Raw genomic sequence first — 23,337 nt, 5'->3', positions numbered from 1 at the left:
GAAAATATTAGGTAGATGCCATTTTCCTTGACTTTCGGAAGGCGTTCGATACAGTTCCGCACTGTCACCTGATAAACAAAGTAAGAGCCTACAGAATATCAGACCAGCTGTGTAGCTGGATTGAAGAGTTTTTAGCAAACAGAACACAGCATGTTGTTCTCAATGGAGAGACGTCTACAGACGTTAAAGTAACCTCTGGCGTGCCACAGGGGAGTGTTATGGGACCATTGCTTTTCACAATATATATAAATGACCTAGTAGATAGTGTCTGAAATTCCATGCGGCTTTTCACGGATGATGCTGTAGTATACAGAGAAGTTGCAGCATTAGAAAATTGCAGTGAAATGCAGGAAGATCTGCAGCGGATAGGCATTTGGTGCAGGGAGTGGCAACTGACCCTTAACATAGACAAATGTGATGTATTGCGAATACATAGAAAGAAGGATCCTTTCTTGTATGATTATATGATAGCGGAACAAACACTGGTAGCAGTTACTTCTGTAAAATATCTGGGAGTATGCGTACGGAACAATTTGAAGTGGAATTATCACATAAAATTAATTGTTCGTAAGGCGGATGCCAGGTTGAGATTCATTGGGAGAGTCCTTTGAAAATGTAGTCCATCAACAAAGGAGGTGGCTTACAAAACACTCGTTCGACCTATACTTGAGTACTGTTCATCAGTGTGGGATCTGTACCAGGTTGGGTTGACAGGAGATAGAGATAAGCGTGATAGCATTACGGATATGTTTAGCAAACTCAAGTGGCAGACTCTGCAAGAGAGGCACTCTGCATCGCAGTGTAGCTTGCTGTCCAGGTTTCGAGAGGGTGCGTTTCTGGATGAGGTATTGAATATATTGCTTCCCCCTACTTATACCTCCCGAGTTGATCACGAATGTAAAATTAGAGAGGCTTTCTGTTAGTCGTTCTTCCATACACGACTGGAATAGGAAAGGGAGGTAATGACAGTGGCATGTAAAGTGCCCTCCGCCACACACCGTTGAGTGGCTTGCCGAGTATTAATGTAGATGTAGATGTAGCAGACTTATGGGGGGAAAATGGGTGCAAAAGAACGATTGGAAACTTTACAAGCTGACTATTTCTTTCACGTAAAGTCAGTGTGTGTATACAGGGTGATTCATGAAGATATGCAAATATTTTGTTATGTTGTTCTACAAGTAAAACTAAAGAAAAAAAAGTTCATATAAACATATATCCACAAATTTTTAGTTACAAAGTTATGGTTAATAAAAGATTTTGCTTGAAATTTAACAACTTTGCTAATATGAAGCCATTGCAAAACTGTATGAGGTTAAAGTAAAGCACAATTTCCATTTGTTTTGTTGTTACTGGTCTGGTGAATCTAATAAAACATTTCCCAGGCATGTATATGCAGTACTTTTCCAGAACATCTTGAGAAGCAAAGAAGTAATTTCGTAAAATTTTTAATTTATTAACTACTTGGCCCAATGTGTTTTTTACATTCCAGACAATTGCACAAAGTTTTCAACAAAAGTTGTAGAGAATTTAAATTTGGAAAAATTATAGTAATGACGTTAACTGTATGAATGTGTCAGATAATCTGCTTTTATTACTATCGTAGCACATGTGAATTCAGGTTAAACTGGAAAAAAAAGCTCAGTGTTAAGGAGGTTATACAGCGCACATACAATTTCACAATACATGAACAATAAATGTTCAAAAATGTCTCCACCAAGTTCAATGCATTTAGCTGCACGTGTATGAACAGATTTTGTTGCTCGTTTCAATTTTACAGGGTTGTTCCTAATTTCGTCTATTGCATTCATAATGTGAGCAGGTAATTCCTCACATGTATTGATTTTGTCGTCATTAATTACGTCTTTCATCCATCCCCATACATAAAAATCCATTGGTGTTAAATCAGGTGATCTGGGTGGCCACAGATGTGTAGCACCACAATCAATCCATTTCTGGGAAAAATGTTTATTTAAATGTGTAGTAACAGCATTGGTGAAATGTGGAGGCATGCCACCATGTTGAAAATACACTTGCAATTGTGTAGCAAATGGAACATCTTCGAGCAAGTGGGCCATTTCTTCTTGAAGGAACTGTAAGTTCTTCTCACCAGTTAGACGTCCTGGGAAAACGAATGGTCCAACGAAGCGTGCGCTGATTATACTACACCACACATTTATGCTAAATCGCTGCTGGAAATTGCGTTGCACTGTTGCATGTGGGTTTTCTTCAAGACCATTTGCACTCGTTATGTAATGTTATACCATCCTGAGTAAACTGAGCCTCATCAGTAAATAAAATGTATTTGTGTACCTGCTGACTATTATTTAACCACGTGCACAACTCTAAGCGAAGGGCAGGATCTCCCGGATGTAAATAATGCACTTTTTGTTTATGGTAAGGATACGTATTATTGTACTTCAGTGTAGGCCATACCTTAGATTGTGAAATGCCTAATCGTTGAGAGACACGTCATGTGCTGGTACTCGTACTTCGTTGAACAGCATCCATATCATCATCATTGTCCTAATCACGAATCAAACACTCGTACTGATTATGAACGCTAGGTAGAAAACCTGTCCCCCGTAACATTCAAAATACACCACTAATGGTTCGTGCATGCGGAATCCTCCGAGTTGGATAACGTATGCGATATTTGTTAACTGTGGCCATAGCATTACCATCACATTTGCCGTAAATAAATACCATATTGACATATTCCTCTGTCATAAATTTGAAAGGCATCCCTATTTCATAAATAATCTACAAACTACAACAGTTACTATATGGTTTCACTTAAATACACTGTTGTTGTTACATTCTTGCACTGAACAATACAGAAAACAAACTCATTTCAAGGTTATGAAATGACTGAAACAAATCACGAACAGTTGTCAATGACGATGTAAACGTTTCTACATTCTTAATGGAAAGCAAACAAATTTACTTGTATAATAATCCTTGCTTGTCTGGATGTTCTGGAAAACTACTGCAGATACACATCTGGGACATGTTTTATTAGATTCATTGGACCAATAACAAGAAAATCAATGCAAGTCGTGCTTTACTTTAACCTTGTACAGTTTTGTGATGACTTCATATTATCAAAGTTGCTAAATTTCAGGCAAAATCTTTTATTAGCCATAACTTCATAACTGAACATTTGCGGACCTATGTTTCTTTCATTTTACTTGTAGAATAACATATTAAAATATTTTCAGATCTCCGGGAATAACCCTGTATATTTTCTAGAAAAACCAGTACTGTAATCAGCTGTACAAGTCTTCACACAGAAGTGGCAAAGACGATCTATGCGGTGATAGTTGATGGTAGTCACTCGCGCCACAGATCATCCTGGGTGAGCTGGCTGCTATACAACAAAACAACACCCGCAAGAAATTATATATTGATCGTTACAGAATAATAGTAACACCCTACATTTGTCTAGACTTATGTTTCAGCTACGGTCTTGTGGAAAGAAGTAGTCAGCCACTATTGAGGAGCTGAAGAATACGTGAGTTTGAGTCGTAGATGATTGTTGTGTTACTGCACATGGGTCGAGACACGTTTACACGTGTCGCAATTGATACTTTGCTAGAAGAATTTGGCATTGATTATCAAAGACAGTTGATGGTTTTTCATGAATTTTGTTCGAAACATTTCAGAAGCTCGTATTGATTGGATTTATATTTTTAAATGCAAGTTAGATAATGCAAAACAATACTACGGCACAATTAGTAGAACAGTGTGGCTTGTTTTATTTGGAAGTAGTTCCTTATTTTATTTTGTACTTGACCTGTGGTCAAGCGATTTTTGAGTGACAGGCTTAGTGTAGCATTGCTGGCACGCTGTGTTAGTTCGAAGATTAGTAATTGTACATTGTAGGTACAACAATAGAGATTTTAATGTCCGTAATTGTGTCTGATGGGGACCGGTTTTGTTGCCTGTGATAGTCCGTTGTACACGCCAAAAGACTGGGGTATTGCGTATAGTTTGGAAATTTTGGGATAAGCACACTCAAAGGTAGTTGAGCATTAGCTATTTGTGTAGATTTGTGGAGGATAGTGTTACTGCAAGGTAGTAACTTGTGGCACACTGTTGAGTATTTAGTAATTGAGTGTCATTCAAGTTTTTCTTGGTTGCAGGATCAAGCACAAGAAAAAACGGACTGAAAGTGAACTATTATTACCAGTGTATTTAGTCCATTCTCACTGTTAGTGTCACAATTATAGAGATCCCTTGCCCTAGATGAACCATTTGGAGATAGAAAATCCAACTGCTACCATTATTCTAGTTATAAGTTATGGGCCACATTCAGTAAGATTTGTAGTGGGTATGTGTATCTGAAGTGGTTGAATTTTTTAATCAGCTGGAAAGTGGTAGTCGCACCACAAGGTTTTATTTTGTGTGTGTGTGTGTGTGTGTGTGTGTGTGTGTGTGTGTGTGTGTGCGCGTGTGTGCACATTTTATCTTGTTCATCATAGGGATTAGATTTGTGGTCACTCGCTCGCATCAACATTTGACTATGTAAAGATCTGAATCATTTTAAAGAGCTAAAATAAACTGGTTTGTTAAAATTAAAACAAAGTCCCCGTATTCTCATTTTATCCACTATTTCATATAAAGTGAAGGAGAATAATCCAACTTTGAACTTCAAAAAGCGGAAAAAGTGTTGAAAGTTTAGTGATCTGACTTATAACAAGTAGAGCAAGCATGTTGAAGTCAGTGATATAATATGAATAAGTGATGAGTCTTTAAAAAGAAAGCAGGGAAGTATTTTATCAAAGTTTAACAACACAAAGTTTACTATTTACATAATTTCTTGAAAGGTAACATCGGAGTTACAGTTAAAAAATATTTTTGTTGAGAATTATAAACCAATGTGCAAAGATTTATTTACAAAAGAATTCTGATTTAGTAAAAAATGCTATATTTGAACTTTATTAGCAAAGGTATTGCTAATCAGAGGATGTAAATAACTGTTGTTTATTTCCATAGTATCAATACATCTTTCGCCTGAGATGTCAACTGTTTTACAAAAATAGTTAATTACAGAACTTTTATACATTTTGGAATGTCCAAGTGCTGTAATTAAGAACTGGGATTAATTAACTGAAATAATTTAATGCCAAGTGCAATGTTGTTATTACCTGAGAAACTGGTTACATGGTAGAGTATGACTCAAGTATAATTTTCATAGATGGTAATTTGTACAATATACTCATTGGTGGTGTGTTGTTAATCTCTAAAATTATTTATGAGCTTAACTCAAAAAGATTCATGGGATCAATATGATATTACAGTGTTGGAAAGCTGTTTTAACAATACCATCAGATACACGAGTGATGATCATTTCCAGAAATGCTCACACAGTGTTTCAAAGAATCTTATCTTCTGAGAGGTTAGATCTAGTGCACCTCTCCATGAATTATTAGCAATTTATTGCATTTTTTCCTATATTTCCTCTTGTACTGGGTTGCGGTCGCACCTGAATGTTTTATCAGGGCTAGAGACGTGGACACTCTTACGTGGCATTTCTGGCACAGCGCAACATGGAGACTGACCGTGAGGGCAATGCAGCTCAAAGTATCTTAACTGAAGCATTGTAAGTGACATGAGCTGACAAACATAAATACATCCAGGCAGATTAAAACCGTGTGCAGGACAAACACTTTAACTTGGGACCTTTGCCTTTCGCAGTCAAGTGCTTACCATCTGAGCTATCCAAGCACGACTCACGCCCCATCCTCACAGCTGTACTTCCACCAGTACCTCGTCTCATAATACTGTGAGGATGGGGCAAGAGTCGTACTTGGATAGCTCAGATGGTGAGCACTTGCCTGCGAAAGGCAATGGTCCTGAGTTCGAGTCTCAGTCTGGCACACAGTTTTAATCTGCCAGGAAGTTTCATATCATCGCACACTCCGCTCCAGAGTGAAAATCTCATTCTGGAAAAATACAGCCAATTTGTCAAACATAACAAAGAACACTGAATAGTAAAAACATTGCTTGTTATAAGCCAAGATATATCTAAAGACAATAATGAGTACCTAGTATTCAGTATTTTCTATCATTGTAGACATTTCTTTGTACAATATTATTTATATAGAAAGTAAGTTTTAGTTTTCAATTGGGCAAACACATGGCACTCATGACAAGAAATATAGTATAAATCCCTCAACCATTTCCTATCCTCTGGTCCCATAAAAAAAAAGTACTTCCCTGGACCTTATACACATTATTCATATGGCCACGGTAACAACTACTTCTGTCTGCTGGCATGAGCAAGAACTGAAGTACACTCTTCCAGCAGATACTGTATGCAGATGTGATGGTACTTAGTAGGTGATCAAAAATTTTGTCTTTTTAAAAGTTTATAAGAGGAAGTATGTATTTATAGGAAAAATATAACTGCAATTTTATAAAATGAACAGTCTAATCATTGAAAATGTCAGAAAAACATGACCAGAAAAGAGAAAGTGAATCTTTGCAGTCCTTTCTTGTTACTCTTTTTCAAAATGGTCTTCTGGCTTGTTCTATGGAATGTGAGAGTTGAGCAGAACTCTTGATGTGTGTGTGAAAATGGGGCAGAGTTTTAAGTAAAACACATGCAAAATTTATATCACAAAGTACAAAAATACTTGTATTTTAATTAATCATTATATATAATAACCCAAGCCCATTTTAAGTACGGAAGAAAACATCGAACTCACCTCCATTATGGCTGACACGGGAATAACTACTGAAAGGAATGGTGACATAACAGACCTCATAAGGATCACAAGGAACTAAAAGGTAAACAGTTGAGCACTAAAATATTTACAGACACTGGTCTGTGTGATGGCAGCAATGAACAGATATACACATTTTCTAAAGATAGATGACTTTTCACAGCTTCATGACACTACATAAAAATTAACATATCAATGCACTGTTTTTATTTTTCTGGTCCAATGACTTTACAATGTTTTAATGGCCTTATTAAAAGAATATTTGTCCAACTGAACAAAATAAACATTGTCTCAGCTCTCTCCTAATTATTTGATACAAATCATCCACTCAGCCTTTTCCTCATATTTCAAAATGAAAAGTGCTAAACAGCTACCTAAAGCTGCTATAGATGTATAGGATGTGGAAACAATTCAAACTGACACTCATGTAGTTTTCACAGAACAATCTAAAACAGGGGCACCCAAAAATTCGGCTTATGCGCAGTGCCCCGGCATGAGTGCCACAAAGCTCAACCCAACTGCACACTTCCCCTACAGCCATGCCATGATATCCAAGTGGAAGGAGAGGTTAGAGGGGAAGGTACAATTGCTTTGCACTTGTGAGGAGCGTCAAATAAGTAATGCAACACTTTTTTTCCGAAGACACGTTGGTTTTATTCAGGATTCCAATATACCATATTATTCCCCACTCTTTTGGCTACAAAAGGATGGAAGTCGGAAGGTGTGAGATTCACCATAACATTTTTTTGTGGTGTGGCACCACACCATGGATTGTCATTTTGTTTCCTGTTTGAAGTGATGAACCCACGTTTCATCACCTGCAATAATGTTCAACAAAAAATTGTCACAATCAGCCTCATAATGCACAGGCAATTCTGTACAGAGGGTCCTTCGACTGCTCTTTGTGGCTCCAGAATACTATTTACAGTCTTCCGTTAGGTGGCAAAGAACCCAGCAGGTGCACACACTTGAGCAGCCCAACTGGTGGAAGAGTATGTGAGCACTACCAACAGACATCCAGTTGAGTAACGAGGTGTTTGTTTGTGATCCACAGCTCACCGAAATGATAGTGTCCACACATTCCGAAATTGCTGGAGTCACAGCTGTGCATGGCCAGCCAGCACACAGAGATCAGACAGGTTGGCGTGACCTTGTTGCAATGATGACAAATGCCTTGCCCAATGATTCACCACGCTTTTGTTCACAGCCAGGTCTCCATACACATTCTACAAATCACCTATGCATATCTGTGATGTTCCAGTTTTCTGCCAAAAGAAACTCAATGACAGTTCTGTACTTCTATAAAAACACTGTTACATATGCCACCAATTGGAACCTCACAGAACTATAGGGGCTGAAACAGGAATATTCCACAACATTCTACAACAAATTCTGCATTTTTCAACCAAAACTGGCTCAGAAAAAAAAAATCAAGAGTGTTGCTTTACTTATTGAATGGCCCTTGTAAAAGACAGTTTTGTTACACTGGATACGACTTGGCTATATAATTCAAATTTGTCAACAAACAAAACAAGTTTTTAGTATTATTTAATTACTTTTGGTGCAATGAAGACATAATTCTTATCTAGTACAAACTGTTGGCATACGGACAGACAGAGGAAATTTCATAGATTTTTGCTCTCAAGCTGCCACGTAATCATGACATTTAGTTTCATAATCCCACAACAAAGTCTTTCACACATGCATGGGGCACTTTCAAGGGAAACAGCGAATGGTCTCAAAAACAGCTACAAAACAGATTTAACACTGTCAATGTCCTCAAAACATTTATGACACTATCCTTGTAATTCTTTCACGGCCACAATGAATTCTTCAAACCTTGCATTTTCTTGAACTGGAGTGTTTTTCTGAATGTGTGTGTTCTTTTTGATTTGATTCCCATCAAATTAAAAATATGTTGTTTCTCACCTTGCAATGTCTAATGACATTCCCATTTCATTCTTAAAGCCTTGTGGCAATAGATCACCAGACAGCCTCTTTTTGTGCAGACAGACACTGGATTTGTGAATATGAAGAAATAGCAAAAGGAAAACAGCACTGACACCACGATTCTACCAAACTGAAGAGAATTGTGCTAGCCGAAAAATGCAATACACAAAAGAAGAAGAAGAAGAAGAAGAAGAAGTCTTGCTGTAGCACGCATTAGTGAGAAGGGCTGAAAATAAGCTGAGACAGGCCAGGCATCGGGCTGCACAAGGCTTGCATACCTGGCATGGATTAAGTTTGGGATGCCCCGGCGGGTTCTGATCTAAAACCTGTGCGAATGTGCACCTTGAGATAGAAAAAAATTTTCTCTTTGAAGGATATGGACATTTATCCCCAACTGCATCCCACATACAGCACTACAGTATAATGCAATAGAGGTCCTGCAAATGTGGTAGTAGTCATTGATAAATGAGAACACATCAAAAAATAGTAGCCATGACTTTCTGCATGTTGAAGATATATAAGGTGCCTGTCATAAGAGTTGTTAGGTGCATTTTGTCTAGAGTTTCAGCAGATATTTTAATTTCTGCTTTTGCAATGTGTAGATAGAGTTGGCCCAAATAAATACTGCTCATCATATGTTTCATGTAATGTCTAGTTTCAACGGAAAGTGTTGGCTTGTTTCCAGTTACAAATAAAATTATTTTTAAAACTTAATGTTATGTGCACTTTCGATAGGATGATCTCAAATTAGTAGTGTGTGATATTTTTTTAGCAATATGTATCAATAGTGGCAGTAGAAAATCAAGAATAACCACTAATCCCCAGCTGTGACTGAGTAGCACTGCTGCATGGAGGTAGCAGGCAGAAAAAAGTCAAGACAGCATGTGAGACAGGGTAAGTCGTGCAATGAAGACAGGGTGAACACGTTTTACCGTTTTTTACTGTCCCTGTTAAAACATATCTCCAAATCCAATAATTTACTATATTAATTTGGGACCACTATCTGTTTGGCATGTGAAATTCAGCTTTAAAAGCTCTTATTTGTAATGGGAAACAAACTGATGTTTTCTGTCAACATTGGGTATTGCATGAAAGGTGTGATGAGCAATATTTGTTTGGTATAACTCCAACTTCATATAGCAAGAATGAAACTACAAATATCTGCTGAAACACCAACACCAGAGAAAATTCACTTGATGACTCTTAGTACGCACACTTGGTATATGAAAATGCTCCCAGCAGCAGAAACATAAAACTCACTTTTCTAGGTGAGGGCAATTCTGTCATGTCAATAATTCTGTTGTGAGAATGATTGTTAAGTTTGCTGTTGGTATGATGAACAGCTTTGGCAATGCTCAGGTGTCACTCAATAAATAACTACTTCAGCAATAGTGAAACATTTCTAACCAATCACCATATCCAATGCTACTGGTTCATGCATAGGCATACTGGTTGTATCTAGGTAAGCTTCCAACTGCAAAAGAAAACTACTGGTTTATGCTGAAATGTGTACCGTTGTCCTTTAAAAAGCAGTTCGACTTGATCGTTCTATGTTGTAATTAAGACAACAGATGGCACTCCTGTAGCAACTACTGATGACTCAACGCCCAAACTATAATCAACTGCTATCCAACACAGCATATTAATGATTTTCTAATGACCATATATAGAAGGTTGGTTGGTGATTAAGGGACTAAGCAGTGATGTCGTTAGTATCTTGCCCAAGGGGGAATTTGTTTGGAGATAGTGATGTCACCAGAAATTTCAAGGTGTTGTAAAAGTACGCAGGACTGGTAAAATTGAGGCATTGAAAGCATTACGGATGCCAGAGCTGATGTACATTGATCAGAACAGACAAAGCACCTCTCAGGGCTCTTCTGTGGTGAGAAAAACCAGACCCGTATCGGACCCCCTTCCCCCCCCACCCACCAACCCTACTATGGGCAAAGACATTCACAGAGTCAAGAATTCCTTTTAGCTGGGAGAAGGTTAAAAATGTAATGGGTACTAGTTTGCACAAACAGTAATGAGACGAAGTGAGCTAATGTAACTTCTACTTTTTGAAAGACAACTGAATCAAATTTTGCATACTGTCATTATGTTATTTGCTATAATTTTTGTATTTTTCCATTTCTTTTGTCAAATAATTTGAACAGTACCTCAGTGCATATTTTTAGTATTAGAACACATACTATCACAAGAGCAACATTTTCTACAAACTTACTTTACTTGTCACTTTCAAAATGTCTTACATTATTCTTAGTAATTACGTATACAAATCTGTACACCACTTTTTTAATATCAGTCTTAAAATTCTCACAATTATTTAAATTTATGCTTATGATACACAGCAATTTTTATTTCACAAAAATTTACATAAATTGACAGTAATCCACTTTGAAAAACTTTGTACCACAGGAAGTTGTGTTACAGTATGTAGAAAATATGAAGTGAATTTCACCTTTTTGTCTGCAATGCTTCAGCAGAAAGTGTTCAATGAAAGTTGTGAGAAATGCAGAAAAAATAATTAACATTTATGCCAGAACCAAGAACCTTAGTGCTGTTTGTAATTGTACATTTGGTATTTTTGGTCTTCACGCAACTCTTTTCTTCTAATCTGATGTTCTGGTTTGCCCTTTTGCCAATATCTTCCACTGACATTTCAGAACAACCAATATGCACATCACCACTCTTCTTCAGTAGGTTTCAAGTAAAGCAACCTGCATCAAATCCTCATCTCATAAGGATCCTGATTCTTCCAGAGTTATCATCATCGAACATCACGCAAGCATCATACAAGGAAGTTTTAACAACAGTCCATCAGAAAAATGTTGTCTTTATGCATCTTAATTTGATTTCATTTGATAATCCGGTGTAATCATCAAACTACCAATCTTACAAGCAGTTTGCAGAGCACATTGATGATGCTAAGTGTTTATTAGCTGTCAATGGATTTGGGGTTTTGTCTGGCTTAATGATTGAGTAGATGGTACTATCTCTCCACTGCGAAAGAGAAACACCTTCAAGCCAAATACAGTCAAAGACACTAAGTACATGGAGTCTCAGTAACACTCCTATGTTGTGCCATCTGATTACGAATTGAACCAGGTCATGGGGCTATATTGTGACAAGAGCCTGAAGCAGTCCTCAGTCAGTGAAATAATCATTATATAATTCAGGGTGGGGTGAAGGATGGGGAGACGTCTTCAACTTCCGAATCTGAATGGTAGATGGATAAGAATAGGATTCTGACACTACTGCAAAGCGGGCTGCAAGAAACAGTGCATCAGTACAAATGCCACACTGAAGGAAGAGACTCAGAACAGCTATGATATTTGGTGGCCAAAAGAACTATGGAGCTTGGCCCACACTTGGGATGAAGAAACATAGATTCCTTAGGAAGAGACGCCATGCTCCCAGCACTCCTTCTTACTGCATTTAATTAACAGTGAGAATGAGTGCAGAGCCTCAGTTAAAAGTAAGACAGATTGTATGTGGAGGTTGCTGCTTGAGACAATGCAGGGTCCTTTGACAATCCTGAATAGCTGTTATGTGCCTCTGGTCCATTATGGCATCACCTGATGATGGAAACGGCATGTAGAAAGAGGAACAGCAGTTCTCATGTCACGTTAGAGTGATCTCCCAAAACCTCATCTATGGAGTCTGACAAGGCAGAATGCGCAGGTAACAGCAGAGGCATGCAGCTGCCAGAAGGCACCTGTAAGAGCCCAGTTGTCCATTGGGCAGTACAAGGAAGTGACGGGATTGCCATGAAGTGGTCACTGACACAAAGATCATTCTGTAGTGACCACTGTAGTGAAGCCATAAAATGGGAGGAAGGGACTGCCATGTGCCTTTGGAAGTGCTGAAATGGAAAGGAGTACCATCACTGAGGAGAGAGAGAGAGAGAGAGAGAGAGAGATCAGGACCAGAAAGAAGTTAGAAGCCCTCCCCACAATGGGTGGTGCACACTGAAATCCCCCAACAGGAGTAAATGGGATGACATTTGTTAGATGAAGTTGGTCTAGGTAAGTACCCTGCCAGGAGACAAATAAATATTATACTGGTGGTCACTGGGATCGTACGCACTGTCACTGCCATTGCTTCCAATGTGGTATGGAGGGTAGTCCACTCACTGATAACATCTGCGCGAACCAATGTACAGGTCCAACAGAAGGCACCGTAACCTCTGAGGGTTTGGGAATGGTCATCAGTGGAGTTCATTTCATGGAAAGCAGCACAGTCTGTACAATAAAAGGGAATTAATTCTTGTTGTTATGGCAGATGACATTATCATTCATTGCAACTCCATTGTATCGTCACATTTAGGATGACTTGGTTAGGTGCGAAAGGGCTAACAGGAAAGATCACACCCCCAGATCATTGGCTGTTGCCAGTGGAGGTGGAACAACATCAACAAACATTGGTTCAGAGTCCATTGGCATGGGAGGATCTAGCACATCCAAGGTCCTCCTCCACATCTTTTGGTAGTCTAGATTATTCTCATGAAGATTTATGGACTGTGGGTAAAGGAAAGGAAAAAGAATGGGCAGCTCTAGAAGCCACAGTCCATGGCTCTTTCAGCTACTGGCTGGTGTCAGACCTCTGATCTGTGCATTTACAGGGAGAGGGTTCGCAAGAGGGAGCCTTGTCACTGGGGGATGGCTAGTTGATGGAGGAGAAAGCTGTATCTCCATCCAGGTGTAGAACGGAGGTCGATGTCGAGGAGGTAAATACACCAGGTACTGCTGCTGACCTGGTCACAGTAATGGCAAAGGTCAGTACCACTGAGACTGAATGCCAATGGATCATATTTTTTACAAGATTAAAAAATGTTGTTGTTGTCGTTGTTGTTGTGGTCTTCAGTACTGAGACTGGTTTGATGCAGCTCTCCATGCTACTCTATCCTGTGCAAGCTTCTTCATCTCCCAGTACTTACTGGAACCTAAATTATTCTGAATCTGCTTAGTGTATTCATCTCTTTGTCTCCCTCTACGATTTTTACCCTCCACTCTGCCCTCCAATGCTAAATTTGTGATCCCTTGATGCCTCAGAACATGTCCTACCAACCGGTCCCCCCTTCTTGTCAAGTTGTGCCACAAACTCCTCTTCTCCCCAATTCTATTCAATACATCCTCATTAGTTATGTGATCTACCCATCTAATCTTCAGCATTCTTCTGTAGCACCACATTTTGAAAGCTTCTATTCTGTTCTTGTCCAAACTATTTATCGTCCACGATTCACTTCCTTACATGGCTACACTCCATACAAATACTTTCAGAAACGACTTCCTGACACTTAAATCTATACTCTATGTTAACAAATTTCTCTTCATCAGAAACACATTCCTAGCCATTGCCAGTCTACATTTTATATCCTCTCTACTTCGACCATCATCAGTTATGTTGCTCGCCAAATAGCAAAACTCCTTTACTACTTTAAGTGCCTCATTTCCTAATCTAATTCCCTCAGCATCACCCGACTTCATTCGACTACATTCCATTATCCTCGTTTTGCTTTTGCTGATGTTCATCTTATATCCTCCTTTCAAGACACTGTCCATTCCGTTCAACTGCTCTTCCAAATGCTTTGCTGTCTCTGACAGAATTACAATGTCATCGGCAAACCTCAAAGTTTTTATTTCTTCTCCATGGATTTTAATACCTACTCCAAATTTTTCTTTTGTTTCCCTTACTGTTTACTCAATATACAAATTGAACAACATCGAGGAGAGGCTACAACCCTGTCTCACTCCCTTCCCAACCGCTGCTTCCCTTTCATGCCCCTCAACTCTTATAACTGCCATCTGGTTTCTGTACAAATTGTGAACTGCCTTTCGCTCCCTGTATTTTACCCCTGCCACCTTTAGAATTTGAAAGAGAGTATTCCAGTCAACATTGTCAAAAGCTTTCTCTAAGTCTACAAGTGCTAGAAACGTAGGTTTGCCTTTCCTTAATCTTTCTTCTAAGATAAGTCGTAGGGTCAGTATTGCCTCACGTGTTCCAACATTTCTACGGAATCCAAGCTGATCTTCCCCAAGGTCGGCTGCTATCAGTTTTTCCATTCGTCTGTAAAGAATTTGCGTTAGTATTTTGCAGCTGGGACTTATTGAACTGATAGTTTGGTAATTTTCACATCTGTCAACACCTGATTTCTTTGGGATTGGAATTATATTCTTCTTGAAGTCTGAGGGTATTTCGCCTGTTTCATATATCTTGCTCACCTGATGGTAGAGTTTTGTCAGGACTGGCTCTCCCAAGGCCATCAGTAGTTCCAATGGAATGTTGTCTACTCCCTGGGGCTTGTTTTGACTCAGGTCTTTCAGTGCTCTGTCAAACTCTTCACGCAGTATCGTATCTCCCATTTCATCTTCATCTACATCCTCTTCCATTTCCATAATATTGTCCTCAAGTACATCGCCCTTGTATAGACCCTCTATATACTCCTTCCACCTGTCTGCTTTCCCTTCTTTGCTTAGAACTGGGTTTCCATCTAAGCTCTTGATGTTCATACAAGTGGTTCTCTCTTCTCCAAAGGCCTCTTTAATTTACCTGTAGGCAGTAACTATCTTCCCCCTAGTAAGATACGCCTCTACATCCTTACATTTGTCCTCTAGCCATCCCTGCTTAGCTATTTTGCACTTCCTGTCGATCTCATTTTTGAGATGTTTTTATTCCTTTTTGCCTGCTTCATTTACTGCATTTTTATATTTTCTCCTTTCATCGATTAAATTCAATATTTCTTCTGTTACCCAAGGATTTCTTCTAGTCCTCATCTTTTTACCTACTTGATCCTCTGCTGCCTTCACTACTTCATCCCTCAGAGCTACCCATTCCTCTTCTACTGTATTTCTTTCACTCATTCCTGTCAATTGTTGCCTTATGCTCTCCCTGAAACTCTGTACAACCTCTGGTTTAGTTAGTTTATCCAGGTCCCATCTCCTTAAATTCCCACCTTTTTGCAGTTTCTTCAGTTTTATGTACAGTTCATACCCAATAGATTGTGGTCAGAGTCCAGATCTGCCCCTGGAAATGTCTTACAATTTAAAACCTGGTTCCTAAATCTCTGTCTTACCATTATTTAATCTATCTGATACCTTCTAGTATCTCCAGGATTCTTCCATGTATACAACCTTTTTTTTTATCATTCTTGAACCAAGTGTTAGCTATGATTAAGTTATGCTCTGTGCAAAATTCTACCAGACGGCTTCCTCTTTCATTTCTTACCCCCAATCCATATTCACCTATGTTTCTTTCTCTCCCGTTTCCTACTCTCGAATTTCAGTCACCCATGACTATTAAACTTTCGTCTCCCTTCAGTACATCATTTTCATCATCATCTGCAGAGCTAGTTGGCATATAAACTTGTACTACTGTAGTAGGCATGGGCTTCGTGTCTATCTTGACCACAATAATGCGTTCACTCTGCTGTTTGTAGTAGCTTACCCTCACTCTTATTTTTTTATTCATTATCAAACCTACTCCTGCATTACCCCTATTGGATTTTGTATTTATATTAAAAAATATGAGAAACATCTGTGACCTTAAGTTTCTGGATTTTGCATTCTTTGAGTAGGTTAGTAAACTTTGGGGACCAGAGAGGACAGTCTTTCCCGCTGTTGACCCAGACAGGTGGTAGCACATACGATGAATTTTTGTGTGCAGTGGCCATGCACAGTCTTCACAAATCAGGTTGTATGTATACCAGGAAGACATATAGCCATTAAAATACCAAATCAAGGGTGGGAAATACAGGTTCACTTCACAACGGCACCACATGATTTTCACCTTTCATGGCAGTGATTACCTTGTATGGAGGTCCGGTCCACAACATACTGTCAGCCTGTAGCGTAGGTCTCTGTGAAAAATTAATCCCTGTACCATGTTGAGGTTCTTAGGGGCTGTGATGATAGAAAGTACCTCACCAAGTTGTTTACAAGAGTGTTACATCGCAGACAGATAGTATTTCACATTTTAATTAAGATTGAACCACTTCACAAATTGCTAAGGGAATGGACTTGATCAGGTACGTTTCTAATATTTTCCACAAAAAACACTGCTTTGTTGAGAGACTGCTTGGTTGCAAACTAGGAAGTGAGGGATATTACTGTCCACAAGTCGCATGGTTTCTTTTTCCTTTCCCTCTGCGTCGTAAAGGGCCTATCACTCTATGTGTACTCTTGACACCCCCCCCCCCCCCCCCCCTGCTCCCACTTAGGCTGACTATCACGCAGAATTGTGTGCAAACTTCACTGCACCATCTGTCAAAAGTTTTGAAAAAAGTTGAGGTGAAACCCAGATGTAGGGACCGAACATAAATTAACAAATATATGTGAGGTAAAATAAAGGAACAATGTGGGACAAGCCAGAATCAAGATCCAACAAGCGAGTGAGACTGTCTGCATGGAATCTGTCCCACAGAATACGTGAAAGAAAAGATATAGTCAGAAATTAAAATTGCAACACAGAAAAGGAAGTAGTAATGGCTTGGGCACCATGCTTGCCATGCATGTACTCACAAATGAGATGTGGGCCCTCTGGAGGATACATATGAGGTCTGTTCAAAAAGTTCCGAAACTTTGTAGTACACCGCTCCCAATGCTATTTCCACTTCTGGAAGCAGTCTTCGTATGCCTCTTGCTGGATTGCGCGAAGTCCCGTAATCGAATTTTTATTTATCTTGTCTATTGTTGAAAATCTTTGTCCTTTCATCATTGTTTTCAGCTTTGAAAATAAACAAAAACGTCCACAGGGGCCATGTCTGGAGAGTATGGAGAATGAGGCAGCACAATGATTTCGTTTTTTTTTTTTTTTTTTGCAATAGTCATGCACCAACAGGGATGAATGTGTGAGTACATTATCGTGATGCAAGAGCCAGGAATTGCCTCGCCACATTTCACCGAGGCATTGCAACATGTCCTGATAGTGCTAGTGATTAACAGTTTGCCCCTATGTCATGAACTCATGATGAACTAATCCTTCAAAATCAAAGAAAACAATCATTGTGGCTTTGACATTTGACCTGACCTGATGAGCTTTTTTTGGTCTTAGAGAACCTGTCCCAATCGATTGTGAAGATTGAACCTTGGTCTCAACATCAAACCGTAGATCCACATCTCATCACGAGTTATTATTCTCTTAAAGAACACCTTGTTCTCATCCGTGTGGTCCAAAAGCTTTTCACAGATTGCAGGGTGAAGGTCTTTCTGATCTTCACTCGTGAGCCATGGAGCAAACTTGGTGGCAACATGATACATCCCAAATTGTGTGTCAGGATTTCATGACATGATCCAACTGAAATGTTACATTCTTCTGCAATGTATCATACAGCCAGTCTCCAAAAGGCACGCACAATTTCATTCACATTCGTGACATGAGCATCATCGGCAGACGAGGAAGGGCATCCTAAACAAGGGTCATCTTTAACTTCTGTTTCATCACCACACGCTTCCTACATTATTTGGTGTGTGTCTGTATTTCGAGATTTGCAAACTGTACGACGCAATGTTCTACTCAATATAGCACTGAACAATAACTAACAGACATACAACAATGGAACTTCTGGCTCTTACACATTAAACAAAGGCATATGCAGAGATGGCAACTGCATTTCACTCCAACACACCATTGGTGCCAAATTACCAATGTTCCAGAATTATTTGAACAGACCTCGTATATGGAAACCAAGTATTCTCAATGATAGTCTCAATAGTGTTTTCGAAGCAATCTGGAAGTTTAAACAATCTAAAATGGTACATGAGTTGTGGCAGGTCTTGAGCATGACAAACATCCACAGCAGATTTTGCATACAGTCATATGGTTTTGGCCACATCATTCAAACAGTTGCTAAAAATTTAAGCCTGCTGAGTAAGACTAAAGTAAATGCTTATGAACAGATTATAAGCCACTATTGCAGAAGGCACACCACTGGCATGGCCTCATCTTCAGCCATCTGTTACCCTCACGATGAACACATTTGTAACTGCCATAGCAGCTGTGTTAAGCAATTTGTCAACTAACAAAGCCAACTTTTGGTAATTTTCACTCAAAAGTGATCGTTCCGGCAAATGAACTGATGTGGACGCAAGTATAAGGTATATGTAGCCATGCCTCCAAGAAAAACTTCTGTACGTGCTCAAATGTGAGACATTTTTGAATCATTTATCACTCACTTTTGACCTTCATGAGAGACTGGACGAAGCAATGGTATGTCAGCGGGACAGTTAAACTGTATTGTGCAGTTCACAACAGACGTCGAGCATGTAGAATGTGCTAGCAGACAGAAACTACTGTACCAATGTCATCACGAAGTAACTTGATATTGGAGCTCTCACTCTTGCATAGTGTTGGGACGATGAACTGAATGTGTTCCTTAAGGAACCATGAGGCTCACTGCACAGGCATCTCCTGAGGCCACATTTCAATATTATGTTTTACTGGAGTGTTTCAGTCGTGCAAGCATCCCTTTTTGTGACAGCAGTTTTTCAGCGGCATGTTATCTCACTGCTCCACACTTAGTTACATCAAGACATAAGTCACTAAGCTGGCAGTCTGCACCCAGAATACAAAAAATTCTGCAACAACTTTGTGCATAAGTGTGGTGCATGCAAACACAACAAGATGACAGTCTGCTGCAATCCCATTTGGTACTTTCACTTCTCTACATGAAAAAGTGATTTAAGCATGTCCATATTGACATAAGGAGCTCAATACTGTCACATTAAGAGGACTGATACTGAAGGTAAAATCTTCTAGATGATTAGGCCCCACACATCATATTCCCCACAAACTTTAGAATTCTATGTTTTGCCAAAATACACAATACTGAAGTTTGAGCAGGAAAATGATTTGGCCTAATCTACCAAAAGATTTTACCCTCAATAACAATTACCACAAAAGATTGCAGATTGAGATATACGAGTATATACTGCATCAGAGTTTCGCATGTTGGACCAAAGTCTTCCCCATATAAGATGCAACAGCTGTCACTGTTACAAAAATTTCTTTCACATGTGGTTGGACAATTCCAGCAATTCAATTTGCATTAAAATGAACCAGAGCAAGGAACTAAAATTATATCTACTTAAAGCATTTGCCATTCTACTTAGTATAAATCATATACAGACACCTAGCTACCACTGAGCAGCATAAATATTATTACAGTAGAGCGGTTATTTCATAGATCATTCACCTTAATAATTTGATAGTAAGTTGCAACTTAAAAGCCACTATGTAGCATTCCAAAAAATTCACACTTACAAAATCAGTTTGTCAATGAAGGCTGCAGCCCATTGTTCATACATAAAATTAATGTAAGTTACAAACTAATTACTAAATTACTCACTTAGGTATAAAAATAATCAGGATTACTTACCATACTCCAAGCTGAACATCCTCTGTTGTCTTAACATAAAAATTTCTGGTCCCATCAAGACCATACTTCTTTGGCACATTGAAGTCAGGATTCCTTGGCCACCTCACTGAAAATAAAAATAATGAAGTATTCTGTGGATATCAGGTCTCTTACCATTCCCTACTAAATGGAAGAAACTATCTGTTACTACTATTTTTGCTTTTTCTTTTCTATTGTCACTGATTAGAATCCTCTGACCAATATCACAATTTAATGTTCCAATGACATCGAGATGAAACACCAACTCAGTTGAAGGTGGTTTCTTCTCACTGAGATGGAACACCACCTCAAAGAGTGAAGTAACAAGCTGTTGTCTGTTGAATGAATAGTTCACCTAAGCAGAATTAGAGAATCATAAAATACGTAAATTAGGGCGACCAGAGACGGATTTGAGCCCCGTACATCTCTGATTTACAACCACTGCCATAACGATATGTCACATCCATTGGTCTCTGCTGCTTTCACTTTTCCCTAGCATTATAAGTTTAACAATGACAAAGATGTTACCCAAATATTTAAAATTTTCTGTTATATACACAAACAAGCTAAATATGACATACGCCTTCTATGTCTTTAAAAAAATTGAGATTTACAAAACAATCTACTCACTTAACATGAAGGACATATTCGACTTATGAGACCTTTGCAACATATCCAAATAATGCTCCCGAAATAGAGGGCACACCTTGTTTCATTGAATAACTTTACTCTCACATTGTCTTCAGTGAATGGTGTGAATGGTGATATAGTTACAACTATCTTTTCACAACTGATTGTTGGATCAGTAACACTGCTTGACTGCAACATGTACCTATGAAGTATGGATCCATACAGTAGTAAACTCTCTCCACAACTTACTGTCACAACCTATATAAATCATTTCCTCTCAACAGAGGATACTAGACATCCCTTGAATTTAAAGGAGTGACAATGTTTAACAAATAGAAAACCATCCACTTCTTCCGGCACATAATTGTTACACACATTTAATTAACATCCCCAAACTATGACCACAAATAGAATAGGAGAAATTTGATACTGAGATATGATGATAAATAGCCTCGTCCATTCTCTCAGAATTAATTTAAATTTTTCATGTATTTGTACTATGGCAGAAAATTTAATAAAATCCTCTCGTATACAAAGAGACATGATTTTTCATACAAATAGTCACACAGAGCAGAAAAACGAAACTGGCATTCTACAGGTTCGATTGTGAAATGTTACATACCTTAATCACATAGGTAGGTCAGAAAATTTAAAAAGGGAAATGGATAGATTGAAATTAGATAGAGTGGGGAGATAGTGAAGTTCAGTGGCAGGAGGAACAGGATTTCCAGTCAGATGCGCACAGCGATATAAATAAAAAAAAATCAAATAGTCATAATTAATCAGTCTAATAATTTATAAGAAAATAGGAATGGAGGTAAGCTAGTACAAACAGCATAGTGAATGCATTATCACAGTCAAGATGCACACAAAGCCTACACGCACGACAGTAGAAGTTTGTTTGCCAACTAAACCAAAGATGAACATATCGGAAGAATGTATGATTTTTTTTATTATTTATTTATTTATTTATTTATTGTTCCGTGGGACCAAATTAAGGAGAAGTCTCCATGGTCATGGAACGAGTCAATACATGAAATTATAACACGATATTAGAAACAGATAAAATGAAATATATATATATATATAAAAAAAAAAATATTCAGGTGACAAGTCTTAAGTTTAAATGAAGAAAATCAACAATGTAACACTGGAATTTGCTTAATTTTTTAGCTCTTCCAGGAGCTCCTCGACAGAATAGAAGGAGTGAGCCATGAGGAAACTCTTCAGTTTAGACTTAAAAGAGTTTAGGCTACTGCTAAGATTTTTGAGTTCTTGTGGTAGCGTATTGAAAATGGATGCAGCAGAATACTGCACTCCTTTCTGCACAAGAGTCAAGAAAGTGTATTCTACATGCAGATTTGATTTCTGCCTAGTATTAACTGAGTGAAATCTGCTAACTCTTGGGAATAGGCTAATATTGCTAACAACAAACAACATTAAAGAAAATATATACTGTGAGGGTAATGTCAGAATTCCCAGATTTTTGAATAGGGGTCGACAAGAGGTTCTCGAACTTACACCACATATAGCTCGAACAGCCCATTTTTGAACCAAAAATACCCTTTTTGAATCAGAAGAATTACCCCAAAAAATAATACCATACGACATAAGCATATGAAAATATGCGAAGTAGACTACTTTTCGTGTTGAAGTGTCACTTATTTCAGATACTGTTCTAATGGTAAATAAAGCAGCATTTAGCTTCTGAACAAGATCCTGGACATGGGCTTTCCACAGCAGCTTACTATCTATCTGAACGCTTAGGAATTTGAAGTGTTCCGTCTCGCTTATAATATGCCCATTCTGTCTGACCAAAATATCGGTTCTTGTTGAATTGTGAGCTAGAAACTGTAAAAACTGAGTCTTACTGTGATTTAGCATCAAATTATTTTCCACAAGCCACGAACTTATTTCATGAACTACATTATTTGTTACTGTTTCAATATTACACACAAGATCCTTCACTATCAAGCTGGTGTCATCAGCAAACAGCAATATTTTTGAATCACCTGTAATACTAGAAGGCATATCATTTATATAAATAAGAAACAGCAGTGGCCCCAGCACCGACCCTTGGGGAACGCCCCACTTAACAGTGCCCCATTGGGACTGAACATCACTACCACTCTCAATATTGCGGAGAATTACCCTCTGCTTTCTGCTCTTAAAGTAAGAGGCGAACCAATTGTAAGCTACTCCCCTTACTCCATAATGGTCCAACTTCTGCAGTAATATTTTGTGGTCAACACAGTCAAAAGCCTTCGTTAAATCAAAGAAAACACCTAGCGTTCGCAACCTTTTATTTAATCCGTCCAAAACCTCACAGAGAAAAGAGAATATAGCATTTTCAGTTGTTAAACCATTTCTAAAACCAAACTGAACATTTGACAGCAAATTATGTGAATTTAAATGCTCCAGTGACCTTGTATATACAACCTTCTCGATAACTTTAGCAAACACCGACGGAACAGAAATAGGTCTAAAGTTGTCAACATTATCAATGTCCCCCTTTTTATAAATTGGCTTCACTACCGAGTACTTTAATCGGTCAGGAAACCAACCACTCCTAAAGGAAAAGTTACAGACATGGCTGAGAACTGGGCTAACATACATAGAGCAATACTTCAGGATTCT

At 38.5% G+C, this 23,337-nt stretch overlaps 1 protein-coding gene across 5 annotated transcripts in view; it reads right to left on the bottom strand.

Annotated features, from left to right (window-relative positions):
* LOC126162612 (lysophosphatidylserine lipase ABHD12) overlaps window positions 1-23,337 on the bottom strand; it is a 107,151-nt gene that overhangs the window by 43,077 nt on the left and 40,737 nt on the right. For all 5 annotated transcript variants that reach the window (XM_049919224.1, XM_049919225.1, XM_049919222.1 and 2 more), the window contains one exon: window positions 20,053-20,158. In XM_049919224.1, coding sequence (XP_049775181.1) covers window positions 20,053-20,158 — 106 coding nt within the window. The remainder of the gene's footprint in view (window positions 1-20,052; window positions 20,159-23,337) is intronic.

Source organism: Schistocerca cancellata, chromosome 2, assembly GCF_023864275.1.
Source record: "Schistocerca cancellata isolate TAMUIC-IGC-003103 chromosome 2, iqSchCanc2.1, whole genome shotgun sequence".
In the NCBI taxonomy this organism is placed as follows: domain Eukaryota; kingdom Metazoa; phylum Arthropoda; class Insecta; order Orthoptera; family Acrididae; genus Schistocerca; species Schistocerca cancellata.
Note: the sequence above shows the minus strand (reverse complement) of the source record. Positions and strands in the feature narration are given on the sequence as shown.